Raw genomic sequence first — 17,815 nt, forward strand, 5'->3', positions numbered from 1 at the left:
GAGAAGAAGTTATATTTTTTATTGCACTATTATTAATACAGACTAAAACTGACCCATAAACCATTTTTAATTTCAAAAAATTAACGAAAAATGTCTTTTTATAAGATATTCAGTACGAAAACTTGATCAAAACTAATACACTCGGTTATTTCTTACCGCAAGTTCACCATACTTCAGGTTTCTCTTTGCGATTTCTTTTATACTTCCATGTTATAAATACATTTTTTGTATAAGAAAGCTGTAAATTAATTATTATATAAAAAGACATGGAAGAAAATTTTACTAGAAGAGCCTTATCTTCAAGTCGGAGGATTCTCCAATTATGCAAATCCTCCATGAGCTAGAGCGAGGTAAATTGTAGAGTAAAGACATTATTCAGGCAACTAGACCGACAGGGCCTTCCCTTTCGTAATATTAATATTTTACCAATTAGATAATGAGGCTTGCAGCAGGTATATACTGCTGAAACTAGAATAGATAAATAAAAAATGGTACAAAAGAGACGTACTATTTAAAAGGTGGCATTTTATGACAACATAAGAAAAACTGTTATTATGAGTACTAAATATTCTCCCCTTCTAAACAGCACATATATTTCTGGAAGAATAACATAAGAATGATTGAAATCAGAGTTCATTACACTCCTAAGAAACAGTCGCGAAAAATGCGAAGAATACCGTATGATTAGTATTATGGACCATATTTTAAAGCTTTCTCTCAAAGTAATTCAAAAGAGAATTTACAATATATGTAATCGCTAAATACCTCCCAACAGGGTTTATAAATGTAGTTGATACGAGAGGAGTATTGTTCTCAATACGTATCCTGATACAAAGATGCAGAAACGTAAATTACGATGTGGATGCATGTTTAATAGACTATGAAAAGGAATTCGATTGAATAAAGTATGGAAAAATGATGGAGATAATTAGGAATGAACACTAACGACCTGGAAATAATTTGAAACATCTACTGGAACTAATCCATAAAACTTATAATCGAAGCAGAAAACACAGAAAAGGTGAAATTAATAAGAGGAGTCCATCAAGGCTGCATATTTTTTTAAGATATGGAATCCATGTAACGGATTCCACCAGGAGAGTGATGAATATGTGGGACTCTCGTAGCCTACCCACTAAACCGCCATCTTCTCTCATCTCCGTTCAACCAGGGACTATTGTGATATTACTTCTGGTTAGTGGGTCTGTCCGTGTATGATGTTTCTACTATGAGATAGTAATACCTGGTAGCCGTCTACATTCTTTTGCCTAAGAATTCTCATAGGTAGCAATCAGTTGCCAACATTCTACCTTGTGTAGTATCACCTGGACGATATTATCAGGATTTATGCTGCCGACAGTCTCTTCTATCTCCTCTTTTAAGCCCCATTTTGTGAAGATACCTACGGAAATAGCCGTGTCCCATCAAAAGGTAGGTAATGTAGAAGTTCACTTCTTCAAACTTCCTTTCGGTCCACAGTTTAAGGACTTTTATTAGTCGTCGCGTCCATTCAGCTGATTTATCTTCTGTCCATCGTTGTTGCCACGTCCGTTTTGTTCTAGTGCGTTCGATTGTTGCAGCATCCTATCCTGTTATATCTGAGCTGCTTCTGTAAATCCTCTTACACTCGAAAGCTAGGAGATCCACGGGGATTATGCCTGCCACCACTAGGACAGCTTGTGCAGAGGCAGATAGGAGATTCTCAATGCACCTTATCTCTGCACCATCGTCATCGCTTTGCAGTATTTCTTTATTCTCAGGGCTTCTGACCTCAGCAAGGCTGCATATTATCTTCAATGTAATATATGAGACAGAAAAATGTATGCTGCTAAATGGATACAGACTAAACAATATCAGAAAAACAGATAACACTTGTATTTGATGAGAATATAAGATTTACAAAGCCTAATAGATAGTATCACCCACCACAGTCAGCAATATGTCCTGAATATTAATGTTAAAACAAAAAAACTCATAATTATAAGTAAAAATAAGATCACAGGAAGTCATCTCTATATCAATAAAGTTCCAATAGAAAGAGTCAAACAATATAAAGACCTTGGTACTATTATAAACGAGGAGTCGACAACAACCAGGAAATAAGGACACGCGTCGAAAAGGTAAGATCCGGATGAGTGCCTTCGTCACAATCTCTTACCTGAAATGAAAATATGAATGCTGAGATGCTAAGGTTTCTCTGTCCTGTTTTATGGTATTGAGTCCTGGACATAGTAAAAAATTAGAAGCATTCGAAATGTTGCCTTATAGACGAATACTCCAGATCCCCTGAACCGCTTGGGTAACAAATGAAATCCTCAGAGGAATTGAAAAAGAGCGAGAAGTAATGATAACCATAAAAACTCGCAAACTACAGTATTTCGGCCACACAATATGAAACGAAGCCAGATATGCATTGCTCTAAGCCATACAGCAAGGCAAAATATTTAGAAAGGGAGGTCCAGGAAGAAGACGACTTAAGAATCTGCTGATAAAATAAAGATTTCTATAATGATCGCCAATAATAATATTATGAATACGCATTAAAACGTCCACTGCTATTATCTATTAATACTGAAAAATGTACAAAAATACAAATTTCAGTCATCACACAATGCAAAATAAAATGTTGAATAATTGCCAACATCCTATTTTAAAGTTTACCGTTTTTGTACGACGCCGTAAACTACAAAAAAAGCTAAATATCAAACCTAACACGTAATAACGAAGGTTGAGATAGGTTACGTTGAAATAATCCCATGAACGTTCCAAACTTCTCTGTATTTGACTTTTTTATTATCAATAAATAAAGTTTTATTATTCTTAGAAGTATCTACATGTAGTATAAATATTGTACACTCTTTCTCTATCTAATAATTTCCAAGGAATATTTCACATTATATATATAAATTAAAATTTCATTTATTACTGTTAATTTTTTAAAGAAAAAAAAAACGTTAAAATATTCCAGACATGAAACAACTTGTCTGTAGTATTACAACGAAGGAATTTCACATCGAATGGAATGTATTTGTTTATAGCCGAGTAGATTTCACTTCACAGTCAATTTTTTGCTCTTACACAAATGACGTCATAAGAATACATTCGATCATTACACTTAGCCCCATCTATATTAGAATAGATTAAGAAAAAGGTTAATAAAACCAAGAATAGTGAACTATTCTTGTAATAAAACAATATTTTAATCACTGGGAATCATTATTAGCACATCCAAACGGAAATTTAACATTCAATTTAAATAAAATCCACATTATTTCACCTTTGGAAATAGAGTCGTTACAATTTAAAATATTTAAGATAGGTTCAAGTTTAGCTAGCTGTCTATAATAGAATTTGGGTAAAGATGATAACGTGATTACTGTCATAACATTTCCAAGTAATGAATTTGAGTAAAACCTTCTGTTCGAAGTGATAGGTGTAAATAAAGGTAATAATGATTACATATAACACTACCATTACTCAGAATAATTTTAATTATGTACTTTATTATAGGATTCCGGTAATACTGGTTGCATAACTACAATAAAAGAACTGTAGTTCAATAAAAGTTTCACTGGTTGTATAATAAATTCTTGTAATACTATCATAATTAATAAATTTATTTTTTAGAGTGTAATGACATCATTTTTTATTAATGCTTTATAACTTGAATACATCGAGGAACAATCTCTCGAAGGTAAAAAGAGTGGCTTCCATAAGTGTAATCAGCTGCATTAGAAGTGATTCTAAATCTCCCACGTCTCCACATAGAACCAAATACTCTGAAAGCCTGGACCACACACAAAGCATTTTTTGAGCAGAAATTAATGGAATTGAAAAATCTGTCCAGTATTTCTAGATAATGACTATCTAATATCATAAAATCTACACTTGTTTGAGATTGCCTAGACAAATTAAACGAGCAGGGCAAGAAAAATAAAATTTCCCTGCAACGAATTCCGGAGCACATCGAAATGAAGGAAAATAAAATAGATGATAAGCTGGCTAAAGGGGACAGACAAGTCCTTCATGTGACCTGAACCCTTCTAAGGTATCAGCTGCAAAACAATAGAAAAAGTAGTGGAAAAGAAGGTGGTTAGGTGAAAACCAATTACTGGAACAACTTATGGGGGCTGAGACAAGACTATCCTGGGAAACCGTAACCAGAGATCTGCTGAATGAATCAGCACAATCTAGGAATACTAACAGGAACTGTATTGGAGCACTGAAAATTAAAAAAATATATTTTCCTATGGGTATGGTATTGGGGTTTTTGTTTTCATTTTATTCATTTTTTCCTTTCTCTCCAATCCTTTGTTCATTAATTTGTTCTATTGTTTTCCTGGGACTTCCTTCTGCTATGTATTTGTGTTTCTGTAACTTTTCTTATTAGACACTTTGGTGTTCTTTTTATGGATTGTGTGTACCAATTTAAATATTTTGTTTCCTATTTTCCTAATATACAATGTATATTTTTTCTATCTTTTGTAATAATGACTTGCAGGTCATCTTCTCCATGCTCTCTCTGTTTTGGTTTACTATCATATTTTTGCATATTGTGATACATATTTGCTTCCATTCTTAGGTCTTTTATTGTCTTTATCCATGTGCATACTTTCTCTTAACAATTCTAAATCTATTGTATCCAAATATCTGTATATATGTCTAGTTAATGAAACAAAATTGATATTGTTAGATGTTTTATGAAATTTTTATAATACTAATATAAATAATTTTAAATTATTTAACTATATTAAGCAGACTTTGAGCTTTCTTTTAACGTTTCAGGTGGTATTAAAAATTCAGGTATTGGCTGAATTTCAACCTAAAAAATTAACAAAACAATATATTAAGTATAAAATGAATATTCATTACTACAGAAAACTCACTTTTGTAGCTTTTAATGCGACCCCTTCAGGTAAATTTCTTTCTATGTATTCCAATACTGTATCTGCTGTTGATCCTGTTAAATGCTTATACTGTACGAATGAGTAATAAGTTCTGTGTTCATATTGCACTCTATGTTTTTTATAAATATGTACTGATTTTAACACTGTGTATCTTTCATGGTTTGGTTTACGTAAATTCCATCTGAAGATGAATCATTTAAAAATTATTTGATACAATGTAAAATAACTTACGATTTTACTGGTATATCTAAATGATTTCCTGTAGTCACGGCGAATTTACAGAAACTTTTTAAAACTGCTGGATCATTTCCTTTTAATTCTAGTTCTACAAATTTATACAATTTATCTGGCTCTTCACCTGGGTTATTTTTAATAGAAATCGCACAAAATGTTCGATGCACATTGGATATTACTGGATATTTATAAAAAATATGCCGTAATGTGTTCTGAAAAATATTTAAGATGTATATATTGGATCAAGTTATCAAATATAGAAATTTTACCATATTTTTATTTAGATATCAAATTATATTCAAATTAAATACATTAAATATCTTTAACCTCAAATTCAATTTAATTGCGTTCTGTTCTTCTTGTTTATATGAACCATATATCTCTCTTTATCAACAATTCCATCCAGGAGGTATACAGTTACTGTGTACACAATTGTTCCCAGTACTTATCTTTCACTGGTCTATTTTTGAGACACGACTGTGAAATATTATTATTAATTAATTATAACCTCACTGTGCTAGGGATCTATTTCTCGTTCAAATTTTATTCTTTGGTCTTCTGTAATTTTTTAAAGATTTCATATAGTCTGGAAAACTTTGCAAAATAATTTTTCATACTTTCATAGATTTAAATTTTTGATTGACATGCAAGCAAAGCGAAAATATGGTTAATTCTTGTCTAATTTGTTTCTTTTGGTAGTTAAAATAGCAATCGAAGTTATCACTGTTTCTACAACGCCGACGCAAAAACCCCCAAAATTCTGTCTTTAAATGTATTTCTCTTGCCATCTCTGTCGTTTAGTTTTGAAGATTGAAACGAAAGTTTTATCAGATCGAATCATTTGGCAGTTGAACATACGATTGTCACCTACCGTTGTCACTAATCGCTAAATGACAGTTAACGAGCAAATAGAGGAGCATCTTGTCGAGTTATTACTGAATATAAATAAATGCTGCTGCAAATGTCAAAATGTTTAAGAATTCTTTATCATGGTATATTTTTACCCTTTCATTACTGGAATTAATAATTAAAACTCATCCAACACTTCATGACAGTAGTCATGGTAAGTTTTTTTCCAAATTGTGTCCTTAAATGACATTAGCGATATTAGCATGATCTCAAATTATCTTTTCATTCTAGGCTTCATCAGCAAAAATCCAAGATATTTCGACGACGAATTTTCGCATTTACATGAGGTAACAGATTAACACATTTATTACTTAACAATTTTTGTATACATTCTTGAAGAGTATCATGGATCCTTATTTCTACAAATAAAAATAGTAAAGTAAAAGGTGGAATTTTCACACCTTTATTTTTTTTTGTTATTTATAAATAGTATAAATAACACATTTTTTACTGCCACACATTTTTTTATCCCCTGAACGAATTTCAAATTTTGCTACTTTTTGTGGAATGTAGTTGTTGTTTATGTTGTAAAAAATGATCATATGATGACTTTAAAATCAAGTTTTTTTATTTTCGTCATTAGTTTTTTAGTAAGTTTGACTTAATTGCTATGTATTATAACAGTTGAACTATATTATTGCTTATATTAAAGGATTTATGGATTTCAAAATTCAATATTTTGTAGTTATTAAATTAAGTTCATAGATATTTTTTTCATATTTTATGTTTTAAAATTGAGATTATCTATATAGTGAGCACTGTTAGATACAATTCTCTCCATTGTAAATTGTAAAATTGGTTCTTTGCGATATGAACTCTTTAAGAAACTTTAGTATAACATGTAGTATTTATTTAAGTTCAATTTATTAAAGGAGCCTCTACATTTGAAATAATTTTGATTATTCCAGGAATTTGGTTTACTCAGAACATCCAAGTTAAGTGATGTACCATTAAAATTTCATATGAAATTTGAACCAACTTTTCTCGATTTTAACCATAGGTAATGCATGATAGTTTCCTTGAACAATTGTTTACTGTTGTAATTTATTTATTTTTCAGACCGCTGGGTATACCCCATTTGGAAAAAGTTACTTTATTTAATATTGATAAAAATAAAAGCATCCATATGACATCAATATCTGGAAATACTGTCCACTTCCATAGCTCCTTTTTTGCTGATAGGGTAAGTAAATAATTAAACTCTTCTTTTTAATCCTATATTCATGTAGTAGAAATTATATTTATGTATCATTAAAATTGAAAATATTGTGAAAAACATTCCTAAAGTAAACCAAAAATTCAAAATTCTTCTTCCCTTCCCGAACTACCCTCATATTTCCATTAAAAAATATCTTTCAGTTTTATATATTGTTTTAATTTATATTTCTTGTTAAATACTACTACATAATCAAATTTTTCTTTATTTTTTATAAAGATTAATAACATTTTCATTATCAGTCAATAATTATTATATTTACCCTTCATTAAGTTCCAAATTTTATTGATTTATACAGAATAGTTTCCCTATTATGGTTAATGCCCAACAGATTTTTTTTGAGTTACTATCTTTAAAGTTGTTTAAATCATAATGAAATCATAGAAGTTTGTACTTTTATTATATGTACAGGTATAATATATGACTACGAAACTTTTCATAAAATATTACTATACTCTTAGGAATTACAAGAATTATTTGTTTCAAATAATCATAATATTACTATTGGGCACATTTATGAATGAAAAATAGTTGTTTATGATATAAATGTTAAAAGAGAAGTTTATGAAATGAGCGGAGCGAATTATACTACTACTACTACCACTGGCACTACGGCCCTCAAAGAGCCTTTGGCTTGTCTATCACATTCCTCCAGTCATCGCAGTCCAATGCTCGGTGTCTCCGCCCCTTCACACCTAGCTCCCAAAGGTCCTCGTCAACATCATCCAGCCATCATTAGCGCTCCAAATGGCCTAGCCATCTGGCTGGGATCATTAGTGACCAAAAATAATGACAACTCGATGGAAATAAAAGAACATGTGAAACCTGGGAATAGAGCATATTTCAGTCCCCAACTACTACTAAAGTCACGTTTACTGAATTGTGGCACAAAAAGGCGGATCTATCGCACAATTCTCTCACAATTTCATGAATATAATGAAATGACAAATCTTATACAAAGTTTTTGTGTATATCTGACCTATTTGGATAATAAAATATGCGAATTTGGAATGATATTAAATTTAAAAATACATTTCAATATTTAAGTAATCACAAAACCGTGTTAAAAATATTTTTAACACACTTTCACGTGAACAATCACATTCAACGCTGTTGACTGTCATTAAAAGTAGCGTTTTAATAGCAGTAGTACAAAAAAGATTGTTATTTCAATTGGGCGTTACACTGAGTAGTTAAAATGATCAAAATATTGATAAAATGAATAATTAAGAGTTAATTTTTGTTTTGGCGGACATTTGCAGATCAACTTCTTTTATTTATCTATGGAATAGTTAATCAGGATTCTTTGCTATATCCTTCATTTCATCTATTTTTTTGTTTTTGGAAGATGTTGTTATGTCTAAAATATCATTTTATATCCTTCATATTCACTTTTCATTAAAAGTTCGTTCTTTATCAATAAAATTGAGTCTATAGAAAGATAAATTATAGTTGCAAGTTTAGTAAATAAACAGTTTTTTCACTTATAAATGTATTAAAATGATTTTTATTAGTTAGTTATACAGTTATTGCACAAAATAATGTGATTTACATATTTTCCAAACTCTTATATTGAAGCGGTGGTTTTATTCCAAAAATAGGTATGAATAATGAAATACCACAGACTCTGATATATGTACCAAAATGTACCAAATAACATCTAGATGAATGAAAACTAATTCATAAATAAGTAATCAAAACCTTCACACACAAGTTAATTACTAAACATACATACATAAAAAATGACAATTGTCTCAAACTCGTTAAAAACCAAGACACTTTCTCTATAATGATGATGTTCAAGTTTTGGGTTCATGAATTTTCAATATAATTCTTTAGTTTGTACTTTACTATTTTACCTGACTATCATTTTGTTGAGAATTCCTCTAATACATTGTTATCAAAGAAGTTATAGAAATTATAAGGGTTTTAACCAGTTTTGAAAGCCTCTGATAATAAAAAACAAATTCTTAGAATTTAACATCTTATTCTTATTTTATTATAAGAGGTAATAAAATATATTTTGGTTAGAAATTTTCTATTGAATGGCAGTTTAAGAGTGATTTCTATCAAATATTTTTGACATTATATGATAATACATTCATGTGGATTTGACCCATAAAAGAAAATATTACGTTTTGAATGACTATAAATAAAAATAGGAGTAAATCTTATGATTTGTTTTAAATCTCAAATTTGAGTAATGAGAATTTTAAATTCTTATGTTTACATCCTTTGAAATTACACTATTTATAAATGAACAGTAAAAATAACTATTAAATTGTGAACCAATTCTTTAACATAAACCAACAATCTGGTGTGTCATAATATTTTACTGTCCTTGCCATATAAGCGACGAATTATGTAACCACTTTAAGGACATGCAAATTGATATTGGTATTAAGCTAATACAATCGAATGATCATAGTAAACCTAATTATCAAATATTGACGTAAGTAATTACTGTTTGTGATACCTCTACATGGTTAGTTGTTTGTTAATTTTATGTTGGTGTGTACGTTTTTGTATTAAATAATTCGATTTTCGTTAATATAATCACGCATGCGCTGTTAATACATATTCATCACTTCTACTCAATGTTTTGTATATATATTATTTATGTGTCCCCTCTATTTTCAACAAGAGCTGGTTTTAGAAACAATTCCTTTCTGAGCAAGGTTTTTAATATTCCTGAAATGGTTATGTTTAATTTTAGAAACTTTCTATAAGATATGGCAATGGAACAAGTTGTTGTGGTTTTCAAGAAACAAGTTTATTTTTTAATGTCAATGACAACAATAATAAAATAGTAGATACTTTTAGATTCACTTGCAAATTCTTCTACGATTTATCTTTAGCAAGAGATGGCCAACCCAAAGGATGTTGCAGGCCACATATTGTTTTTATTAAAATGGAGAAAACTTATAATCTGTGTACAAATAATACATACGTAATTGTATTGAAATTTTAACGAACCACATATAAAAGTAAATTAATAATAATAAAAAAAATACCGAAAATTTGGAGTAAACATTTTGAATCGAATTAATTATTATGAAATGAGTTTTGGTGTCACTAAGTGACTACTAATTAAAAAAAAGTAGTTCCGCTTCGATAGAGTACAAGAGTTTGAATACCTGGGAGTAACGGTAACAAGTAAAGGGGACGAAATCAAAGACAATCGACAAGATATTGGGAAGAGGCAATGAAACAGTTGGAGCTCTAGGAAACCTATTAAGATCCAAGGGTAGCCAAGCTAATATTTTAATAGATAGTTACACAACCTACGGTGTTATATGGTAGTGAACGTTGGTCCATGAATAAGAAAGAGGAAAACAGGCTAAAAGCATGGGAGAGAGAAATGTTAAGAAAAATTTTTAGAGAGATACGAGTAGAACAAGATGAATGGAGAAGAGGAACGAGTGCAGAGATGAAAAGGTTATATGGTCAGTAAGGGCAAAAATACTGCCTTGGTTGGGGTCTATAGCCAGAATGGGCAAAAGAGTCTTAACAAGTGGAGAAGACGCAAAAAGAAGAAGAAGACGTCTACTTAGAAAATGGTTATATGCATGTAATGAAGACTTACAAAAGTTAGGGATAGCGTATTGCAGCCGTGAACAAAAGGAGTTGTAGAAAAGCGAGGGAGCGTAGAGAGACTTTAAGCCATTGCCTACTGTGCTGTTTTATATATACAATTTTGATCCTAGTAATCCTTATTTTCAAATTCTCCTACGAAATGTGCAGTTTGAGAAGGGCTCTTTCATATTGTACGTCTGATGAATTAGTTTTTTTTCAACTTTCGATAACTCCGTGCAGAAAATAGCGGGCATGCGCTGAAGGCGACTGCAACTACACACACCGCCATTGTTGACATTCAGGCGTCAGTCGGCGTTGTGCTGTCCCTCATTATTGATGCTCCCGCCAAGTGTGAATTGCAAAGTGTGATTCGTTTTCTACAGGCTGAAGGCCATAGTTCTACAGAAATCCATTGGAGAATGAGTCGTGGATATGGGGAAAACTTCATGAGTGATGATGTTCTGTGTGAATGGTGTCGAGAGTTCAAAGATGGCCGTAATGATGTGCATGATGAAGGGGACAAGGACGCAAATCTGTCATTTCAGATGACCTGGTTCAACGAGTTGACAGAATGGTTAAAGAAAACTGCAGATTCACCATTACTGCTTTGTCTGCGGAATTTCCAGAAGTTTCAAGGTCTGTTTTGTACTTTATTGTTACTGAACGGTTAGGCTACATTGGCGGCAACTTTCTTTGAAGAGGGTATTAAAAAGCTTGTCCATAGATATGACAAATGTCTCAATCTCTTCGGACATTATGTCGAAAAGTACGTGTACCAATCTTTTGGTAATAAAATTATTGTTTTATATGAAATTGTATTTTATTTATAGCTTATCGGAGGTTGAAAAAAAACGGCTCTCGTAATATATTTTCTATTACATCATTTTTTCAAATGAAATATACAAATATTTCAAGTCATTACAGTGTTATATAATATACGACGTAAGTTTTCTATTTGTTTAATGCTTGTCAAATATTGCTAGGTCTCGTTTGAAGCAGATTTGAAATATTTAGGTAATGGATTTATTAATAAAAGTTTTGGATACAATTATAATGCATAAAAACATGACAAAGCTCATTGACCAACGTATTAATATAAAATCCAAAATTCAAATTCTAAGCACCTGTTTTTCATTTAACAGAAGACTTTGAAGAAAATTTGCCTCATTTACTGAAAATTCTTTTAATCACTGAGTGACTTTTCAAACGTTTATTCAAGTTAGTACATACATTTGTTTTTGACTCAAATATGAACTTTTCACATTTCATTTCACGTTCTTTTTTATTCACTAAAGGCCGCTTGACATGACGTAAGTCAACGTGCAATGCAATATTTCTCGATGAAAAGTATACATAGATGAATTTCAGCTGATTGTTTTATACAAGATCTCGCACTTGCACCATTATCGGTTAGGTGCAATTCTGAGAAAAAAATGAGTTTCTAATCTACTACGTCTCTTGTCAAAAATTTCTTAGTTATCTTAGATGTTTTATTTTTCTAGACCATTTGTCAAATGGTTCTTAATCCATTCTCAAATATAATTTTGTAAGTTTTCTGGACCAATTCTATTGAGGAATTTTTGTTTTCTCTTATTCTATCTGGTCAGGGCTTGGTCCAATATCGCCTAGGTGCTCTTTTTTGCCCATCAGACTCCAAAAGCAAGGCAGCAGCCTATAAACTTATAACCATGATGCAATGGGAAGAGACTTGCGTAATGTTGAGCAGCGTCAAATATTCGTCTATGTAATATTTTGATCTTCCAAAAAATTGTATGCAATTTCTTGCAAGTTGTCTTTCCTCATGTCAAGCGGCCTTAATTACTTTTAATTTCATTCTGAATAAATTCACATTTTTTTACTTTTCATATTTTACTCACAAAATTATTATAATGATGAACAAATTTAGTTCTGTATTAAAGTTATATTCAGTTTTGAATAATTCATAAAAACGTGGTGTTGTCAAGGTAGTCCAGTTTAGAAAAAAAAAATGCGATACCATTCGAGATATGAAATTTTCAAAAGAAATAAATATTTTTGTTGTATTTATTATTAAAATAAAAACACTCGAAGCGTGGATGGGAACAACGATCAAAACTTGACAACATTGTAATCGCCATGTTTAACCTTAAACTTTCTTTTATAAATATTAATTAGTTTAATTCGTGAAACTAAGAAAACGAAACATTTATCATGAGTAACTGACAGTAACGACCTTTTCCGATTGCCCCAGAGCCCTGAAAAATGAATAAAAAAAATGGAATCGGAAGGAACGATTTATATTATTTTAATTTTGCCCGTATCTATTATTTCATTTTAAATGTTATATTAATTACAATTAACGTTTGAAATGGAATTAAGCACCTTTCTTTGTCACTGAAATAGGTATTTTTACGACGAAGAACAGATCATGTTACCATCTAAAGTTCCTTTTTTAATTTTTTTGCATCAATTATTGCGAAACTTGTTTTTTTACGTTAGTTAAGAACTTCATGTCTAACATCTTGGAATAGATTCTAAATTGAATTATATTATTATCATTCCAATAAAGAATACAGTTGTCGCAATAATAAACTGATGGTATTTAAACACAATTCACATATAGGTATACATATTTGAAGGCCAACGCACCTAGATATTAACCACGTTGCCAGACAACTGTCATACATGATCTACCATGAAAAGAATTTGTTAATATAGAATGTGTTTTTATAAGTTTCGATCCCCCTGTATATAAAGTATTTTTAAACTGTACGGTTGATGCGTAGAAAACTGCAAATCTTTATATTTGGGTTTATGTAAACTAAATCCTGACATCATTTTGTTAAAACGGAATTATTATGTTTATCTCAATGTCATTTTTATAACAATTATACAATATCATTGTCACGGCCATTATCAATCTACAGGTTTTAATTTTACTCTAAAAACTAATTAATAGGAAGGTTACATACTTAGCGGAACAAGTAGTGACAGGGCGACCTAAACGAAAAGAAATGTAAGTGGAATATTTGTCTATTGGATTAGAACGAAATAATTCAAGGTGCCGCCATGTATAGTAACCGTCATGGTATGAGACTTATGACCTGTCTTTCGTAAAAACGGAAAATACCTACAGAAGTACCGAGAAATCCCAGTTGTAAATCATTTAATATATATGTATGGATGATGGGGTGTCTAATACACACCGACCCAAAGGATCTATTGTAACCCTTTTCTTTCTGCGATACTGGGAAACCCAATGTTTACAGCTGACCTGTTCATTCCACTCCTTTTAAAAAGTCAAGAATTTGGGGTGGCTGTAGTTACCAGAGTGGTGAGTTCCATAGTGGCTCACACTCGAGAAAATGTGGATAGTGGTTTCGTCTTCTTTGCAACAAAATTTGTACGCCATATTATCTGCTAGCGTCTTCAGGTATTTTTTGAGGCGACAGTGCCCCAATAGGACTCTTGTTAGTATTTGCAGATTGTTCTTACTTAGATTGATAGATCTTCTCTAGTTATAGTTCCCTGAAGAGTTTTTGCCTATCTCAGTCCCTGTAGGTAATACCAATAATTACTTTTGCTCCTATCTACCTTCTTTTCCATTGCTTTTTACATTGTTCAGCAGCTGATAACAAGGAAGGGTTTGTCTGCCTCCGTTTTAGCGAGCTTATTAGCTATTTCACTTCCCTTCACTCCGGTCTGGCCTGGGCTTCATTGTAGGGCAACTTTCTTTTTCTTATCTAGCTTGTTCGATTTTTTTAGGCAATCCCACACGAGTTTGGATTTTATGATATTGGAGCTTAAAGCTCAAATAGCTGCTTGACTATCGGACAGGATGATGATCTTTTGTTTGCGATTGTTCCTCTCTAGATTGAACTGGATACATTTGTCAAATACATTGATTTCTGCTTGAAAAGTTCTTGGTGTATTGCCCAGGCTTTCAGAGGGTTTGGTTCTGGACCCGTACACTCCTCATCCATTTCTGTCTGTCATTTAATGGCATTTCTATTCTTTTCTTGTATGGTGTTATGGTCCCACTTATTTCTGAAGTTTAGTATTGAGGTAAATTTTTTCTCAAAGCTAAATATTTTCGATACATTTCCTGAGGCATGTCCCAAGTAAATCTGGGTAGTCTGATCGCCCAGCACATGTTTAGAATGTTTTTTATACATATTTCAATGAGTGAGTTTCAGAGATTTCAATCACTAAGTTTAAATCACTGTCACAAATTTTAAAATCTCTGGCACACTTTTTGATCAAATACAAAACGATTTAGAATGTCATTATTGTAATAAGTGTTTAACAGAGTATTCACCTGCAGATTCTAAGAATAATTTTTACAAAAAAAACACCCATATGTATAACCATTAAATAACAAATCAGCCGCTATTATGATGAAGTTAGAAATCAAGAAGAAGGTATCATTTGTCGCGTGATGTTAGTGAGCAACGTGTACCAAGGATTGGTAGAACGATGTTCAAATCCAATCAAAACAACAAATGAATTAACAATATTCAACAGTGCAACCCTAACCTAACCAATAACTTTAATTTTATCCCCATCCATGGAAGTTATCCCAACATGAGAGGGTTAACCTCCAGGTAATAAAATAGTTAACCAGAATTCAACATGTATTCAGATATCGGTAATCCTGGGAAGTATAATTAGTTTATAGAAGTATTTAGTATCACATTTCTTGGAGGCTTCAGTCTTCGGGGCAATTCATATACGACCCTTACAGTAACCCGGATTAAAATTTTACCGCGGGATACAATTCGTATGCATTCGTACCAGGGAATTTTTTTGGGTCTAACAAGGGTCAGTATCTGATTGATTGTATGGTGGAAAAACCGTAAACAAAATAATCATTATAGGATGACAGTTATTTACAAATTTTGTCATATTATTTTATAAAGTACTATGAGATATACTAATATATCATACAAAAAATACTTAATATTTATATTATATAAGTAATATTTCATTTAACAAGGTGCTAAGTTGGCATTTCTGCAACCGTTGGCGATATTCATACTGAATACACTATTTACACCACACACTCACAATTACACTGTCTCGATCTCGATCCAAACGCGCGTCAGACAGTGTAATTGTGAGTGGTGGTGTAAACAGAGTATTCAGTATTAACAAGGTGCTATTTGTAATAATATCTGAAATGATTAATTCTATTAGATTTTTTTTCGATAAAGTGTTTCTGAATGTCCTAAATGGATAATTATGATTCTAAAAATAACCTCTGCTCGGGTGATTCTTTGAGATCAATTTTTTGCTTGATTAAAATCTTCGAAGCATGACTAAAAGAAAATATCACTTTCGATTTGTTAGACAATATAGACGTAATTCAATTTTAAGATTATTTTAGTAAAAAATTTTGACCAAGGCCCTCATTTCGACCCTGGATTTTCTGCGTTCGACTGATTTTTGAGACCGCTATCTCTCACTCATAATAAAAAGCATCAGTATATTTCCCAAATATGCAAATGAAGAATTGTACCAGTAAAATAGTACCACCCCTCATTTTGATATCTTCTTCATAATCGCACGTTAGGATTTAGTCCTATGTTTACATCAATGGTTGCCTAGCTGCAGCTGGGATGATGAAGACCATACCATCTTGTAGATGGTTGTCCTGGTGGTCTGGATGTATTCGTCGTCAACCTGTCAATTGACATTCTGTCCACGTGGTCTCTCCATTCCCTTCTCCGATTTCTCGCCCATCTCAATACATTTAGATGTCATATATCAGCCTTATTTCATAATTTCTCATGTGGTCAAATAATGAATTTCCCGCTATTGATATCAGTGTTCGCATTTCAGTAGTTCTTAAAAGTCTGTTAGTTATGGTGTTCTCTGCTCGGTCTCTATCGCGTATGTCATTACTGGTTTCACACAGGTCTTTTATATTCTGACTTTTGCTCCTGGTAGTTTTTCCACCAAATTACATCTCTCAGGTACCCTGACTGATATTAATGACGCCTTTGCTTTCACTTCATTGTTTAGATTTCTATTACTTGTTATCCTCCTACTCCTAGATATTTGAATCACATTACTTGTTGTACACTCTGATCGTATATTGCGAGCTTACATCTTCTCGGTTCTATGGATACTGTAAAAGATTTGGTTTTCTTCAGGGTCAAACCTATACAGTAGCCTTTGTAAGTTATCTTCGTTTTCTGAGATGATCACTGCGTCATCAGCAGAACATACTATTTTTATTTCTTTATTTCTCATCTGGTATCCTCTTCCCGCTTGCTTTACCTCCTTCTGATATGTTGTTCATAATTATTCAGATTAAATATGTTCAAATCATTGGATGGAGAAGGGGGTTTAACTAATGACCGGCCAAGTCACCAGCTCTTACACAGCAAGTTTATGATACATTCTAAGCGTGGTCTATTAAATTCAGAAGACGATCATCTTTGAGGCCGAATGACAGAAGTCATAGTTGCAGAAACATTCGACTTATTAAAGAAGCTATAAAGGAAGAATTACATCATAACATTTACGAGAAATTTTACCCTAAAGATACCTTACACAACCGGGCGTACACATGATTTGCTGCGGAAAATATTGAAAAATTTTGAATCTGGAGGTATTATTATATTATTTTACAGGTATTGTAATACTTTTTGAAATACCAATTACATCACAAAGCAAAGTGTGCGTCTTTGAAGATAAAAATCAGCGCTAGTGAAAAAATCACGTTCATTAGGAGATAAATGATTGATTCTTGAGAAAAACAGATTTAGTAGCAAGTTTGAACGTTCATATTTCTCTCATTTTACCCTAAAATATTTTTACTTATGTTGGTATTAGAAATTACAACCGTATATATACAAATAAGTAAAATTTTTTCAAAGGAAATTTTAGTCTCCTGGTTTTTCTTATTGACATAAAATTTTATTATATATTTTTAAAAAATAAATTGAAAATTGTTGCTCATGTTGATACATAAATGTCAGACTTAATT

General features: G+C 31.7%; 2 protein-coding genes across 2 annotated transcripts in view; one reads left to right on the plus strand and one right to left on the minus strand.

Annotated features, from left to right (window-relative positions):
* Positions 1 to 3,572: 3,572 nt before the first annotated feature.
* LOC130444040 (28S ribosomal protein S10, mitochondrial) lies at positions 3,573 to 5,536 on the minus strand. The gene is made up of 4 exons (XM_056779009.1): positions 5,411 to 5,536; positions 5,139 to 5,353; positions 4,887 to 5,088; positions 3,573 to 4,822 (listed from the first exon to the last, which is right to left on the minus strand). The coding sequence occupies exons 1-4, from the start codon at positions 5,411 to 5,413 to the stop codon at positions 4,751 to 4,753; spliced, it is 492 nt and encodes a 163-aa protein (XP_056634987.1). The 5' UTR covers positions 5,414 to 5,536; the 3' UTR covers positions 3,573 to 4,750.
* Positions 5,537 to 6,013: 477 nt separating this feature from the next.
* Positions 6,014 to 17,815, plus strand: part of LOC130443950 (transmembrane protein 131) — a 29,993-nt gene continuing 18,191 nt past the window's right edge. Inside the window, exons 1-4 of the mRNA XM_056778862.1 lie at positions 6,014 to 6,204; positions 6,282 to 6,337; positions 6,959 to 7,050; positions 7,110 to 7,233. Coding sequence (XP_056634840.1) covers positions 6,111 to 6,204; positions 6,282 to 6,337; positions 6,959 to 7,050; positions 7,110 to 7,233 — 366 coding nt within the window. The 5' untranslated portion in view covers positions 6,014 to 6,110. The remainder of the gene's footprint in view (positions 6,205 to 6,281; positions 6,338 to 6,958; positions 7,051 to 7,109; positions 7,234 to 17,815) is intronic.

The sequence above is a fragment of the Diorhabda sublineata genome, chromosome 5 (assembly GCF_026230105.1).
Source record: "Diorhabda sublineata isolate icDioSubl1.1 chromosome 5, icDioSubl1.1, whole genome shotgun sequence".
In the NCBI taxonomy this organism is placed as follows: domain Eukaryota; kingdom Metazoa; phylum Arthropoda; class Insecta; order Coleoptera; family Chrysomelidae; genus Diorhabda; species Diorhabda sublineata.

Bases quoted from the DNA above. Each gene is read 5' to 3' on its own strand.
- LOC130444040 (XM_056779009.1), bottom strand. The intron at 5,089-5,138 runs GTAAGTTATTTT...ATTCATCTTCAG, and splicing joins TTAGATATACCAGTAAAATC to ATGGAATTTACGTAAACCAA. The intron at 4,823-4,886 runs GTGAGTTTTCTG...TTAATTTTTTAG, and splicing joins TCGCATTAAAAGCTACAAAA to GTTGAAATTCAGCCAATACC.